General features: G+C 40.5%; 1 protein-coding gene across 1 annotated transcript in view; it reads right to left on the reverse strand.

The window, feature by feature from the left end:
- Window positions 1-16,473, reverse strand: part of LOC135071207 (dedicator of cytokinesis protein 4) — a 76,884-nt gene that overhangs the window by 23,913 nt on the left and 36,498 nt on the right. Inside the window, exons 12-24 of the mRNA XM_063964982.1 lie at window positions 14,339-14,493; window positions 13,307-13,475; window positions 12,816-12,950; window positions 11,970-12,216; window positions 9,168-9,354; window positions 8,550-8,797; window positions 7,733-7,894; window positions 6,399-6,527; window positions 4,848-4,992; window positions 4,034-4,262; window positions 2,742-2,898; window positions 2,264-2,377; window positions 2,052-2,180 (exon numbers count right to left, since the gene is read on the reverse strand). Of these exons, the coding sequence (XP_063821052.1) occupies window positions 2,052-2,180; window positions 2,264-2,377; window positions 2,742-2,898; window positions 4,034-4,262; window positions 4,848-4,992; window positions 6,399-6,527; window positions 7,733-7,894; window positions 8,550-8,797; window positions 9,168-9,354; window positions 11,970-12,216; window positions 12,816-12,950; window positions 13,307-13,475; window positions 14,339-14,493 (2,206 nt within the window). The remainder of the gene's footprint in view (window positions 1-2,051; window positions 2,181-2,263; window positions 2,378-2,741; window positions 2,899-4,033; window positions 4,263-4,847; window positions 4,993-6,398; window positions 6,528-7,732; window positions 7,895-8,549; window positions 8,798-9,167; window positions 9,355-11,969; window positions 12,217-12,815; window positions 12,951-13,306; window positions 13,476-14,338; window positions 14,494-16,473) is intronic.

Consider the following 16,473-nt stretch of genomic DNA (forward strand, 5'->3'; position numbering starts at 1 on the left):
TCATCTACTTTTCTATTGTAATAGAAATGATGACATTAACGATTAATTTAAGAATGGACTTTGATTTAGGATAAATGGAATATCAATACAAACAAATTGAAGAGTTTTATTTGCTTCAATAGTCTATTTAATGTTTCTAAATAATTGACTAGGCCATTGAATTACCTTCACAAAACAATAAGTTCGATTAATTTTTAATTATTATCTGTTATAGGATATTTTACCATGAAATACTCAACACCATAATTTAGATTCGAATCAATTGAAATCGAAAGCAAGCAGATAAAATAATAAACAAATAAGTTTCTTTTTTGTCGACTGTACGCTTATGCCAACTTTTCGGCTCTTGCTTTGGCGGCGTCGGCGTCTTTGTGTCAACAAAAGGCGTGCGGCTTGTCGGCATTTGTCGGCGCGTGCGCTTTGATTTAATTCAGTTTTTGACTAGCTTTCTTGTGTGAAGGTGCGTTTTGTAGTGCTCGTGAAGTGAACTATGACGCACAGATGCACAAATGCAAATAAATTTACTAAGACGCGCCTTAAAAATCATGGCCTTTGCTGGTTGATTTTTCGATGGTATCGTGAGTCCGTTTTACTGTGATTAACATAAGATAATAAGGATAGACAACGATATGAGAGTAGGCCTGCAACATTGAAGTGATAGCTCGCCCAATCAGTCGATCAGCTAATCGGCTATCAGCTGTGACGACTGCTGTGAGTTGTTATGACGTGAGTGTAAACAACAAAAAAGTGTGCAGTGGTAGTGAGCGTTGTGTGTGTTGTGTCTCGTGTTCCTGTGCAGAATGAATACACTACAGCTTTGTTGTGTGAGTAAAAAATACAGCATGTTCCATTATGTAAGACGAAATGAATTTTTATTTTTGTTAGAAAATGTAACTTTGTAAAATCATTATAAAACACATACTCAAATTTGGTGAACTTGTTCAGTGTACCGTATAGATGCCCCCATTAAAAGGAATGTAGCTAGTTTAGAAGGACCCTGTATAAAAGAAAGTCGTGTTAGTTACTCCACTTATAACTCAAGAACGGCTGAACCGATTTAGCTGAAAATTGTCAGGGAGGTAGTTTAGAGCCAGGAGAAGGACATAGGATACTTTTTATCCCGTTCGAAATAAAAAAAAAGTCTGCTTATTTATTGCCATTAAGGCGGAACAAAGTTCGCCGGGTCAGCTAGTTTGTAATATAGGCACCAGACAACAATATCTGCGTGGTCCTACTGGTAGTACCACGCGCAATTTTTTTGTCCGTAGTCCTATTGATAGAATCTTGGACAAGTAAAAATGCCCGTCATACTGTCAGTAGCACCAGGCCTGTTCATCTCCGCGAGTTTACATCGAAAACAAAACACGCACGATTGCCCCCTACAAGAGTACTATTCGACAAGGCCTCACATACGAGCGAACATTGACTCACGCACGCGTATTCTTGTGTATGATGGAAAAAAATAAAGAAAATGGTGTACTAAATACTGTGCAGTATTTAACTGCCTAAATAATAATAAAAACACAGAATGTACTTTTTTAAGTTGCCTCAAGACACTGAGAGGTAAATAAGTAGTTAATATTATTCATGATAATTCATGCTAAATCATGTATTTCCTCCGCCATTTTCTGCAGATTGGCACCTCACGTCACATCATTTTACCGAAGTCAGCCCTATAGCTTCGGTGCAGTACCGATCACTGACGTTTGTCAACAAAACTTCTGACAAACTTGCTTGACTCTTGAGACAAGCTAAATTACACCATATTGTTAATGACATTGAGCATACATTTTTTTAAATACCTTCGCGAAGTAAAACTTCTGTACGTAGTACTTATTATTATTCTGTGGTAGCACTACGAGTAATGCTAGGTCCCCATGGTTCTACTAATAAGAGCTACGGACAAAATTTGCCCGTGGTTTACTACCAATAAGACCACGAGCAATTAACCTTCTCTACCCTATAAAATAAAAATTCATAAAATTCATTTATTTTTGTAAATAGGCTTTTAAAAAGCACTTTTACACTTTATGACTGAAAAGGATGCTCACTTTTCCCCTGTCGAAATATTGCAGTACTTGATTGTACAGGGCTTCCTTGCGTTTCCATTCCGGCGTTTCAGGGTATTCAGGGTCCACACCTATCTGATCGCTATCCCAGCTTAAGGTCTCTGCATAGAGCTGAAATTATAACATTAAATTAAGTATTTTATAAAATACCTATATGACTTACCTACCAAAATCGTAATAAAGTATTGACTTACTAAAAGTGTACATCCAGCTTCAATGAAGTTGTCCGACGCAATGTGGAGGTCGTGTAGTTTGTAAACGTATCGTAAGTACATCTCTTTACGATCGATTTCATTTTTGTAGAAGTTCTGTAAAAGATGAAGATGAAAATAAATAAATATCCTTGGACATTTTACACTGCGCCGCTAGCCCCAAACTAAGCAAAGCTTGTACTATGGGTACTAGACAACACTTCTGAACCACTACACCAAACGGCCGACAATATTAAAATATTAATAAACAAGATTAATAAATTATCTCACTTGGAAATACGTAATTCTAATTAAGTATCATATTAATAATTGGTTTTAATCATACATCTATTGATATAATGTTCTTACTTTCAAATGTTAAGGTATTTTATTGTTGAAAGTGTATTTTTCTCTTTCATTCCGCAAACAAAGGCCTCGTCTTACCTATTTTCCCTCTCTCTCTCACATAAGCAATACTTACCAGCAAATTGACAGTGGCAGCCATCCTTTTGTCCCTATGCTCGGCGCCTTGCATGACGGCGCGGTAGTCTAGCAATCTTTCTAGCAACCGCGTGACACATCCCACGAAAGCCGCCCCTGCCTCACGCCAACCCTCAGTCGAAACTCGCTCCATCAACCTACACAATAAAGGCTATTATACAATACCCGCATTTTACTTAATCGCCTATCTACCTGGACATGGAAAAGTCACGATATCTACCTACTTACGCACTTTAGAAGTATAACACTTGCATAACACTATTTGTCTTTTAAAAGCACAAACACCTACTAATGCATTGAGGAAGGAATGAAAATTGTATACTTACACGGAACTCAAGTGCTCCCTGAACCATTGAAGCGTGTAAAATGATGTATTAGATCAGTGAATATTTTATATTATTATTTATTATGATATAATAAAGCGTTTACTTGTTATTATTCTGAATAACGTAACGTTACCCACAGTCTATACCCCAATATTACATTTAATGATTTTAGCTACACCCGCACTCTCCTACATAAAATGTCAACCAAAAGATACTATAGGTATAGCATAGTTCTCAACAGAGTCAGTTCCTAGGGTATAGAAAAGCGGCACGGGAGATGTGACATCGACATAATTATGACGTGACAGAGCGTACTGAAGAATATAATTAGACAGTTTGACACCATACGCCAATAATTCGAAACCACAACTGTTTTAAAAAGACCCTTCATTCTAGTCTTAAAAACTTAATTAATTTTAAATTACCTGTAAATTACGATTTTTGTTCGCATTGTAATTGAAAAAAGTAGTTTAATTGAGTTGACAAAATAGTGATGTCACTTGCTTGTAGTGCCATACAAAATCTATGGGAGAGTTTCGTTGTGACAGTTTTAAAAAATACGTCAATTGACTGGTGGTGTCAACATGTCTATTATAGATGACCCACGCTGAACTGTCCCGCCAAACTCAATGACAGGGGGGCGCTACCATCGTTCAACTATATGGTTTCCAACATGGCAAAAATCGGAACTAGCGATCCGGTATTGACGGTGGCGCCCCACTGTCAATGTCATGCATAGGACAGTTCAGTATTTTGGAACTATATCAAGTCTCGGTGACGTTTAAAAGTCACAAAAACACCCTTCCGTGCCGCTCCCAAACCTCAGGCACTGACTTACGTTGACCCCTAGACCTATAATAATCGCTTTAAAAATCCCCTCTGCCTGAAAATATCACAGATTAGCTTCATTTTATTACTCTCTCAAAACCAAAAATCCAATACTTACACAGTGTCAAACAGCCGTCTATAGTGGTCGTCGGCCTTGTTATCAGCCACCAGCGAGTCCAGCTTATCGACGAGGGCCGCTTCAGTTCTCCTAGCAGAGCCGGTGGCCGCTCGCTCGGCAGCCATTAACGCTACTAGAGCACCCAAGGCTGCTCTACGCAGCTCGCCGACTAAAGTGATCTCTAGTAATGCTCCTACTGCGCCTGGGACTAGATGTAGCTGAGCTGGGCCTGGTGGAAATGAAATAAAAAAATAGCGTGAGTTATATTAAGGCTGAGTGGCACCACCTTATAATCGTAATTATATCCATAACCGGTGTTTATGGAGTTGACAGAATTTTGACGTTTGTTATAGTTAAAGTAAAATGGGTGCAACCCAGCCTAAGATTAGTGGACAAGGTAAGAATAATCTAAATGTACGATTTTTTATAATTATGTAAGTTTTGTGTCAAAAAACCAATTCACGAGTTATTGGAACAGCAAAACATTTTTAATACTCCAAATCCTATAGACTACATAACGACCTTGATTCAATAGTTCGGAGTCCGATTTACATCATTACATCACTGGCACTGGCAGCACTGGCGTCATCGGAGCCCTCTGGCCCCCCGCAGCCCAAGTCTAAAGCCCGGTCTGCGAGCACGTAGAATTTTGTCCAATGACCCCAAGCTATAAGCTGTCGCGACAGTGCGACGGGCGCCCGCAGTGAGTGTGCGAGCGCGACAGCAACATAATTACCCGCGAGCGATAAGGATGGGTTGCTTGGGGTCATTGGACCAAATTCTACGTGCTCGCAGACCAGACTATAGCGCTCACCTAGGCGGCTCCACACAGATAACACCTGAAGGCCGGCTGCGGCGCGCACCCGCGGTCTGTCAGGCCCACGCCCCGCCCAGCGCTCTGGCTGCAAAGCGCCTGACGTCACCAAAGCCACGCCCAGCTCCATATAGCCAGACCACAGCTGAAAGATAATGAGTTTAGTGAATTTAGTATCCTTTCAAAGCGTAAAAGACATTTTATAAACGTTGCTAGAACAGAACAATTGCTTTATCTTTTCAGCCAAATGACGTCTACTGCTGTATTCATTTTCAACCGACTTCAAAAAAGGAGGAGGTTCTCAATTCGACCCGTATGTTTTTTTTTTTTTTTTTTTTTTTTTTTTCTATGTTTGTTACGCGATAACTCCGCCAATTATGAACCGATTTGAACAAATCTTTTTTCGGCGTATAGGTAATACCTCAAGGGTGGTCCCATTTAAATTTAATAATAAAAAAAACAACCCCCAAGGGTGGAAAATCGGGGATGAACTTTTTTATACGCAATATCTCCGCCGATTATAAACCAATTTGAACGATTATTTTTTTGTTGAATAGGTATTATCAAAAGGGTGGTTTCATGCGAATTTGAAGAAAATATTTCACCCCCAAGGGTGGAAAATTGGGGATGAACTTTTTTATACGCAATATCTCCGCCGATTATGAACTTATTTATTTTGTAGGGAAAATGGTCTCAATGTACTGCCTACCTTCAGTGGTAACATCAAGGTAATAATTAGTTAACTAAAAAGCAAGAAATAAGTAAAATTTTATAAAAAAAAATAAAACCGACTCCAAAAAACCTACACTAAAAAGTAGAAAAATAATTACTAATTACCTACTTATTTATTAGGACGAATTATTAATATTTATGTAGGTATACCATGATTGATACTTTTGGAGTCGGTGCAGGCAAACTTTACATGTTTCATAATCTTGGCACCGACTCCAGAAGTATCAATCATGGTATACCTACATAAATATTAATAATTCGTCCTAATAAATAAGTAGGTAATTAGTAATTATTTTTCTACTTTTTAGTGTAGGTTTTTTGGAGTCGGTTTTATTTTTTTAAAATCACTTATTTGTAAACCGATTGTTCTTGGGCGGGCTGCGCCTTTTTGCTCAACTGGCATCCGCAGAATACCAGTGGTCGTGACGCGCTCTCTGCCGTCACGGCTTATACTGAGCAGATGCCATTTTGGTGCATTACCTTACTGTTTGGTTTTATTATATCTATTTGTTATTTTATTTTGTACTTGCATCGAATAAATACTTTTCTTTCTTTCTTTCTGGACAAAGACCTTCCACAACGACCTGCATCCAAGTGCTTTCCGCCAGATTCACCAGATTGTCGGTCCACCTAATGGAGGGCCTGCCATTACGTATTTTCATCCATGGTCATCACTCTAGAACTTTTGTCCCACGTAGTTTCATTGATAACGTAACGCACCTATGTAACAGTGGCATTTAAAGGGATCACCACAAAACATTAAATTTGAGAAAGTTAAAACAAATATACCATAAACCATCTTTAATTCTGTGCAATTACCTGGGAATCAAATTGAGGAGGTTCTTCTCCTAAAAATCTCTCTAGTAGCGGTTTCGCCAAGTCCTGCAATGCTGATAGCAGCACTTTGCAACTCTGCACGCGTAGCACCATCCAATCAGCTGGGAACACCTGTAGATAAAACCGAAAATTAGCAGACTGTTGAAAAAGGAGTAACGATGAAGCACTGCACACGATATCTTCTTTCCTTCCTAGTCGATATGTTACGGTAAATGTGATAAATGTGAAAATTATGAATAATCGCCGGTTATTATGAATAACCTCATGATTTGGTAAATGTTATTAATATGAGATCATTTATGTGTGTATAAAGTTATAAACTAAATAGGCGGCTTAGGGGTGGCCCAAGGGCCACCCCCGCCGCACCTTAACCTATTTTTCACTTTAAATCAAAACAATGTGTTATAGGCATTATGGCAAAGTAATTTTATGCAGAAAACATTCCAAACTCATTTTGCCAAATTATATTAATATATGATATTAAAACGTTCAATGTGAGGCTGTACATGAGCGCTGTACACGAGCCGGTGTTCTCTTTTATGGTATTTGTTGGTATTAAGCAGGGTTCGAGGATATATATCAAGGGATATATATCAAGATATATATCGGATATATATCCGATATATATCAAGCCGGTTTTGATGATATATATCAACTTTTAAAATTTGTCACTGTATTTGTACTTTTTGACATAAGATTTTTATTTTTTTAGTTGATTTTGCCGTATTTAAAAGAATATTTTATGTTTTTGCTTTATTTGTCTGATTTTAAGGTTTAAAAACATTAAAAACATGTTTATGTAGCACATATGCAATAGTATTCATGAATAACACAATAAATAATAATATGGTTTTCATACAAAATTGATATATATCAAAGTTGATATATATCGGATATATATCATAAATATCCGATATTTTGATATTTATAATAAATATCAGATATTTTCGAACCCTGGTATTAAGGTTACATTATGAAATAATCACTGATAAATGTTATTAATTTATCACTTTTACCAAGCCTGTCGGTAATTATTCATAATAACCGGCGATTATTCATAATTTTCAATTTATCACATTAACCGTAACAGATACACTCTTGCCAAAGTGGTCGTGGTTATCATAGTGAATCACGATGAATGTGTGTCGACAGACGGCATCTACAGTCTGCTTTTGGTTATACCGGCTACTCCCTAACACCATACACTTAATTTCGTTTCGGGGTCTATCTGTCATTGTCACTCTTATTGACATTTCGCATTGTGTGATAGGGATGGAAACAAGTAGCCCCTTTAAAAGAAAAGCAAAAGCACTCACGTCTTGTTCTATGAGATGTCTAAACACCAAGAAAGCTCTCATGAGGAAGTCTTTCAGTGGTTTTCTGTCGTGCGGATGCGGCGCTAGGTGGCTCCACAATCGCTGATAGTGCGCCGGTCGCAGTAACTCCATGGCGCCTAGCAGACCAGCCACCATTGAACCCTGTGGGATAAACGACTTTGAATACATAGCGTAGCAGGATTTACGTGGTATAGGACCACAGATCACAGAGAATAAAGGAGATGTCACAAGGGGGCGGGACCGGTATCACAGCAATATGCCCAAAAACAGAATACATTGCTCGTGAAAGCAATGATGACAGCAGCGACGTCATAATGTAAACAGTTTACATTGCTTGCGTAGTACATACTAAAGATTATTCGAACGTTGAGTACTGTGTGCTTACCATGAGTTTACGTTAGGTGTGCTCGCTAGCGAGTATGTCAAAATTTTCTATGAAGGTTTTATTTCTTGAAAGTAGCCGCTAGGAGCGCTTCATAATATGTCATAAATTAAAATGTAATTTTTTTACGCAGTCGCTAGCGAGCACACCTAACGTAAACTCATGGTAAGCACACTGATACCGCAGTAGATAATGAACACATATTTCGATTAATTTGTGTGTGTGAATGTCTAATGCGACACTGAGTTTCGAACTCAGCGCATTAGTTGGCATCTCTCTATATCTCTATGTATAGGACACTTTAATACAAGGCAATAAGGTTGAAAATATGTTGGAAAAGCGGCGGAAAAATTCTCAGTAAAATCTATAATGATTATAATTGTCGCAATAAGTCAGTAAGAAAGCTTCACTTACCAAAACCGGTGAATTCCCGCCAATAAGATGGAGCACAGTCTCCACCAACACGTCAAGTGTGTTCAAACACAGAACATCCACGTCCGGATCTAGCTCGTCTTCATCCACCGGTTGGTCCGGGTCTTCCTTCTTCCACAGTAAGGTCACTAGCTCGCCGAGCATATCGGCGCATTGAGCTAGTTCGTCGCGCCTTGCTAAGTGTACTCGTAAATGGTGGCACGCTGTTGTTAGCACTATGTTGCGAGCCTCTGTGAAATAAGTAAGAGATTTTAAATAGAAACGATGGACCTAAAACTAAAAAATATCATGTTGAAAAATTACGAAAGGGGCAAAGCTTAGAATGAGGGTTTTCGCGATTGAAAAAACCGCCAGATGGCAATACGTAGCTATTATAATAATTAGCTGAAGCTAATTTATCGATGACATTTGGCTGTTGTGTTGTTCAGTTGTGGACGTCGTCGTGCGTCTAGCTAGAAGATTATACTGAGTACTGATGTTAAAGCTGTAAAAATTAACAATCTAAAGATCTTCCCAAAAATTGAAAGTCAGTTTACGGCTCCTCGAGAGTTCACTTATATTATCTTGATACTTATGTAACACAACCAGTGTTTACCTTACCTGGGTCTTGTCCTAAAGGTCCCTTGAGTATCTCTTGAGCCGCCGTTAGCCTGGCCTTAGCTAAGGCCGGAGGTGCATTGGCAGCGGGTGCGTCCAACATTGACGCGGTCACTCTCGCCGCTTCCACTGGGCCTAGCGCTGATGCCACTTCTTTGGCTACGCTAGCCCAGGACGTCATAAGCGCCACCTATAAAATAAAAATAGATCTTATAATAATGTCACGATCTTGGGTTTACAGGCAACAACCACCGACGACAATACAGCGATGAGCGAACGCAGACAAAAATATGTGAGTTCTGTAAGTCAGGGGTTCCCAAATTGTGCGCTGCGGCGCCCTAGTGCGCTGTAGAAAGTAATAAGGGGCGCCGTGAGCCAATCCTTGCGTCGCGTTGGCGCTTAAAAACGTTGATACCCTACCCCTCCCACGTCTTTACTTGCCCGTCTTTCGACTGTATCTTTTTCAAAGGGTAGGGCTCCATGACAAAATAATAAGTTAATACGCCGCGGAATAAAAAAACTTGGGAGTCCCTGCTGTAAGTCATTAAGTACACACTTGCGCCGGAGCTAAGTGTTCTCTATGAGGATGCTGCGCAAGTGTCTTTAGCGCATGTAAAGCCGCGCGAACGTCTCTTCTGAAGCTGTCCTCGTACTGGCCGCCGGTAGCTCGCGCGAACAATCGCCGCGAGCGCACGGCGAGCCGGAACACTGCTCCGAGCGAGCGCAGACACTTGCGAATGTAAATGTATGACTATTGTAAGTGTCTATACTGTACACACCTGTGCCGGAGCTAAACGTTCTCTATGAGGATGCTGCGCAAGCGCCTTTAGCGCGTGTAGTGCAGCTCTGACGTCTCTCCTGAAGCTGTCCTCGTACTGGCCGCCGGTGGCTCGCGCGAACAATCGCCGCGAGCGCACGGCGAGCCGGAACACAGCGCCGAGCGAGCGCAGACACTTGCGGATAAGAATGTGACTACTGTAAGTCGATATGCTGTACACACCTGCTCCGAAGCAAGATGTACTCTATGAGGATAATATGCCAGCGCCTTTCATTCTTCAAGGCGTGATGAGCAGCTTTGTCGTCTCTTCGAAGCGAGCGCAGACACTTACTGGCAACAACGTGCGACTGATGTAAGTCATTATGAGTTACGCACCTGCGCCGGAGCTAAATGTTCTCTATGAGGATGCTGCGCCAGCGCTTTAAGCGCATGTAAAGCCGCGCGAACGTCTCTTCTGAAGCTGTCCTCGTACTGGCCGCCGGTAGCTCGCGCGAACAATCGCCGCAAGCGCACGGCGAGCCGGAACACTGCGCCGGGCGAGCGCAGACATTTGCGAATGCCAATGTATGACTATTATAAGTATCTATGTTGTACATACTTGCGCCGGAGCTAAATGTTCTCTATGAGGATGCTGCGCTAACGCTTTTAGCGCGTGTAGTGCAGCTTTGACGTCTCTTCTGAAGCTGTCCTCGTACTGGCCGCTAGTAGCTCGCGCGAACAATAGCCGCGAGCGCAGATACTTGCGAATGCCAATGTATGACTTATTATAAGTGTCTATTCTATACACACTTGTGCCGGAGCTAAATGTTCTTTATGAGGATGCGCCAGCGCTTTTAGCGCGTTTAGTGCAGCTCTGACGTCTCTTCTGAATCTGTCCTCTTACTGGCTCGTAATGACCGCCGGTAGCTCGCGCGAACAATCGCCGCGAGCGCAGACATTTGCGGATACAATATGACTGCTATAAAGTCGTTATACTATACACACCTGCGCCGGAGCTAAGTGTTCTCTATGAGGATGCTGCGCAAGCGTCTTAAGCGCGTGTAGTGCAGCTCTGACATCTCTTCTGAAGCTGTCCTCATACTGGCCGCCGGTAGCGCGCGCGAACAATCGCCGCGAGCGCACGGCGAGCCGGAACACTGCGCCGAGCGAGCGCAGACACTTGCGGATGCCAATGTATGAGTATTATAAGTGTCTATTCTATACACACCTGTGCCGGAGCTAAATGTTCTCTATGAGGATGCTGCGCAAGCGCCTTTAGCGCGTGTAGTGCAGCTCTGACGTCTCTCCTGAAGCTGTCCTCGTACTGGCCGCCGGTAGCGCGCGCGAACAATCGCCGCGAGCGCACGGCGAGCCGGAACACTGCTCCGAGCGAGCGTAGAAACTTGCGGATAAGAACGTGACTACTGTAAGTCGATATGCTATACACACCTGCGCCAGAGCTAAATGTTCTCTATGAGGATAATGTGCCAGCGCCTTTCATTCTTCAAGGCGTGATGAGCAGCTCTGTCGTCTCTTCGAAGCGAGCGCGGACACTTACTGGCAACAACATGCGACTGATGTAAGTCATTATGAGTTACACACCTGCGCCGGAGCTAAATGTTCTCTATGAGGATGCTGTGCAAGCGCCTTTAGCGCGTGTAGTGCAGCTCTGACATCTCTTCTGAAGCTGTCCTCGTACTGGCCCCCGGTGGCTCGCGCGAATAATCGCCGCGAGCGCACGGCGAGCCGAAACACTGCGCCGAGCGAGCGCAGACACTTGCGGATGCCAATGTATGACTATTATAAGTGTCTATTCTATACACACCTGTGCCGGAGCTAAATGTTCTCTATGAGGATGCTGCGCCAACGCTTTTAGCGCATGTAAAGCCGCTCTAACGTCTCTTCTGAAGCTGTCCTCGTACTGGCCGCCGGTGGCTCGCGCGAACAATCGCCGCGAGCGCACGGCGAGCCGGAACACTGCGCCGAGCGAGCGCAGACACTTGCTAGCAATAATGTGCAACTGATGTAAGTCATTATGAGTTACAAACCTGCGCCGGAGCTAAATGTTCTCTATGAGGATGCTGCGCAAGCGCCTTTAGCGCGTGTAGTGCAGCTCTGACGTCTCTTCTGAAGCTGTCCTCGTACTGGCCGCCGGTAGCTCGCGCGAACAATCGCCGCGAGCGCACGGCGAGCCGGAACACAGCGCCGAGCGACCGCAGACACTTGCGGATGGGTTCTTGACCCTCGGCACCTGCCGCCCACTCTGCGCAATGTTGCACTGACGACAGTAGGCCTCTGGAAATATTTTGTAGGAGTGGTTAAGTATTTTTTTCATACCATGGCATTGTTTCAGCACTAATTTAGTATTTAATATTTAAAACTGGAATATATCCTACTATCCTACTAATATTATAAAGGCGAAAGTTTGGATGTCATAATGTCAGGATGTTTGTCCTACTAAAATTATAAAGGCGAAAGTTTGGATGTCTGGATGTCATGATATCTGGATGTTTGTTACTCTTTCACAAACTACTGAACGGATATTGTTGAAACTTTACAGTATTATTGTTTATAGCCCAGATTAACATATAGGCTATAATTTATGACGATATGTGACAAATAAATTTCAATATAAATTAGACGTGTCTAAAAAGTGCCATCTATCGTCATTGGTGAAAATACAGCGCTGGACAAACTACTGTTTTTGACGTTCGTAAATATTCATGCGGGGAAGACGTGAAACACCATCTATCAACATGATATCTAACGGGGGTAAAACGAGGTCCACGCGTACGAAGTCGCGGGCGGCTGCTAGTGTCATAAATAAAAAATAAATTGTAGAATAAAACAAATTAATGTTGCCATTATTAAAAATTGATAGTTTCGAAACTTACTTGTAGACGAGAGCAGCAGAGAAATGTTCTTCGATGTAAACGTCCAATACAGGACGGAAGTGCTGGAATCGGCTCTCGTCTAAGAGGCTGCATATCGACACCAATACTAGGAACACAGTGCCAGAATGTGGCGTGCTGGAAGCAAAAATTTGCAAATGCCCTAAAATTGTAATTGCAACAATAAATCTGTCTGTCAAGTTTTTACTTATTTCACATAATAGATTTAATTTAATGACATTATGGCATTCTCTCCCAGTCATTCATCAACGGGAAAATTAAGTTTTGATTAGTTTCGGTAAACTTTTTGGCCCAATATTTTATCGAAAAAATTTGTCTCAAAATCAAAGTTGATCTATCTTTATTCTCACTTTTTTGGTACATTTTACTTCGAATGGGGTAAAAGAAGCTAAAATGAAGAAGTATGTATTTATTGTAAGCCTCTTTGTGGCAAATCGAGGCGAGTTACAAAAGTGTGTTAGTAACAGACATACCTGTTCCCATCCTCAGTAGAGAACAAAGCGAATAGTGCGTCCAGGACATCCCGCAGGAATTTTATGAGCTCTTCGCAACTTAACCCGTCTCCTAACCGCAGCACTCGCAATAACGTCTCTTGTACTTTCTCGGGGTGCGCTCGCCATTGTAGTAGAGCGAGTAAGTCCTCTGTGAACAGAACAAAACTAGATGAAATGAGAAGACTTTCAGCCGGGCCACAACGCAAATGTATGGGCGTATCGTGCAAAATCGATAAGATACATTAAAGTTTATCGTGTTGTGGAAGACTCGTTGAGACCTTTGTCAAAGTAAGCTTATGATTGGAAAGGAACTTAACTGTTCTCTCTCTAGGCTATCATGAAATACCGTACAATACCCGGCGATAAATATTGCACATCGACCTTTAAAAAGAGACAATCGGCTAATTTCGGTTTCGTAGAGCGTTATCACTGTCGCACTTGAACAATGACTGACAATGACGTTTTGTCAAAGTGTAAACAAACTTTATTTTAAATGTGTGCAATTGATTTTATGAATTAAACTGCTAAAAACTTTTTATAGTCGTGAAAGAAAAGTGGTTCACAATGTGTTAAAATATTTGTCGAAGAGAAATACTAAGAGTTTGGACAATATTTTCATTGAATAATATTTTGTCAATGACGATTTGTCAATCGTATAGGTAGTGTGCGACAGAGATAACGCTCTACGAGCCGAAATTAACCGATTCTCTTTCCAAAGGTCGATGTGCAATATTTATTGCCGGGTACTGTATTATTATATGACGTTCTAAGCTGTTGCTAAGAAAATGTAATTGAATAACATTATAGAAAAATATTCATCTATCCTCTCGAATCGATTCGTATCTAATAAGAGAAACGAAAATAATGCCAATATTTTTGGCTTACAACCCAGACGTGAGTAAAAATTTAAATATTAATATGTCAACTGTGATCAGCCTTGTCTGCATAAAAATTTCAGCTGTCATCTTGTTTACATAATAAATAATAGAAGATAAACAAAACATGCCATACCATTTTGAGTCAATTTGGTAGAGCATAGCAGCGTGTTTATGGTGCAGTTTTCTTTGGAGCTTCTTTGGAAGGACGCCACCACCCCGTTGGATGACGGCAGGCGTATTGTGTCAGTAGAGCACGAAGGCAGCGACAGATAGCTGGCTGAAGATAATCTGGAAGAACACATTTGATACCCTTAACCAGGCTCTAGTATCTACAGAGCCCACATCAATTTGAACTTTATGCTATGAAGATACGGTTGAAAATCAATGACTTTTTAGGGCCTGGTTAGGGGTTAAGATAACAACTGATCAGACTACATATCGTAGCAAAATAGCTCTTCTTATCACAAATACATAAGATGCTACGGTATAAACACAGCTAAAGTTTAATGTGATATCGCTCGTACTTATGACTCAAAACATTTTTCTTTCTTTTAACCTTTTAGCCGCCGGGACCACTGTTATCAAAACGTGCCACTGGCGCCGCAACTCTTTTTTAACTCTTTGACGTTAGTGATGGGAAATCTGCTTTGCGATAGTTTTATTTCAAGATGCGTTTTGGTGTAAAAAAACGTGTAATATGTATGTATTTATTTGTATATTTGTAAAATAAATATAAAAAGAATAGTTTTAATAAATAGAGAATTATTTCATAGCTTAATCAATAAAAAACAGGTTGAGAAAAAACGAAACTTTTTTTTAATTCAGCAGAATATCGATATTTTCAATCCCTATTTAACCTTGACAAAGCAGTACGTCGCGTATAGACGACCCCGGCGCAGTAAGACGCGTTATTTTTATTAGTTTTAGTGACGAGGTAACTCGATCAAATGGATGTCGATAAATTGATGAATTTTAACGAATAAATTCCAACCACTGCATAATTTATTTATTGATTTAATTAATAGAATTAGCTTTAAAATAGTTTTTTTTTTCTTTATTATTTAACTAATGTTTTATAGTTATTTAAGAAGTTCATGGACACGAAATAATCAAATGCGGCTAAAAGTACTGGCTACACTGGTTCCACTACTGTACGATTTTATTCGCTACCTGCATTTTGTAAGCTCATACGTAGAACGTAACCGAGTAAGTAAGATTTTGATTTTATTTATTTATTATCAGCCCGTTTCAGTTTTGCATGGGTGGACATTTATTTGCAAACTATCAGAAAAAAAATTCAGTATTTCTGAAGTCAGTTAATTTTTTTATTACTTTGATAATATTAGTTATTCTACAAAGTATCGGTTTGTTATTTTGCGTTATTTTGCACTAGCAATTAGTCACGAACTACCCACTTGTAAGTTAATATTCATCATACGATAAAATTATCAACGTACCCTCACTATTCCAAACTTCCGTGCGTCTATGACGTCATAAGCGGTCGTGTATTCCCGACTCCGGCGCTGGAGCATGTTAAGAAAACGTTGAATACTCCGCACTGCTAGTGTTGTGCAAGTTTCCAAATCTTTGCGTTTTTCTATCATCGTTTACTTAAAATTTATATCGTACTAGCTTTCCGCCCGCGGCTTCGCCCGCGTGGAATTTTGTCTGTCACAGAAAAACTTTATCGCGCGCGTCCCTGTTTCAAAAACCGGGATAAAAACTATCCTATGTTCTTTCCCGGGACTCAAACTATCTCTATGCCAAATTTCATCAAAATCGGTTGCGAGGTTTAAGCGGGAAAGCGTAACAGACAGACAGACAGACAGACAGACAGACAGACAGACAGACAGAGTTACTTTCGCATTTATAATATTAGTTGGGATTACAATTTAAATAATTCGTCTGTTTAATTCATAACGTTGTACTTATCTTTCTGTATTTAAATCTACATAAACTAAAACGAATTTATACATTTTCATCATAATTAATTTCCATTTCATTAAAGTGATGGGAAGATTTTACTACAACACTATGGTCTTTTATTAACGACTGCGGCGCTGAGGTCCTAAAATAATATTGCGTTATGCGATGTGAAATTATGGTGTTAGTTATTTTTAAATATGTCACGTTTAATAGGTGCAATGAAGTCCGAATTCATGAATTAAAACAATGTGTTCAAAGTATTGGATATTTTATTATTATCTTTCTCATGGATCGTCTCATTCCCTTAGAATAGAGCGGCAAAAATTCAGTCTGCTATGCCCG

This window comes from Ostrinia nubilalis, chromosome 4 (assembly GCF_963855985.1).
Source record: "Ostrinia nubilalis chromosome 4, ilOstNubi1.1, whole genome shotgun sequence".
Lineage (NCBI taxonomy): Eukaryota > Metazoa > Arthropoda > Insecta > Lepidoptera > Crambidae > Ostrinia > Ostrinia nubilalis.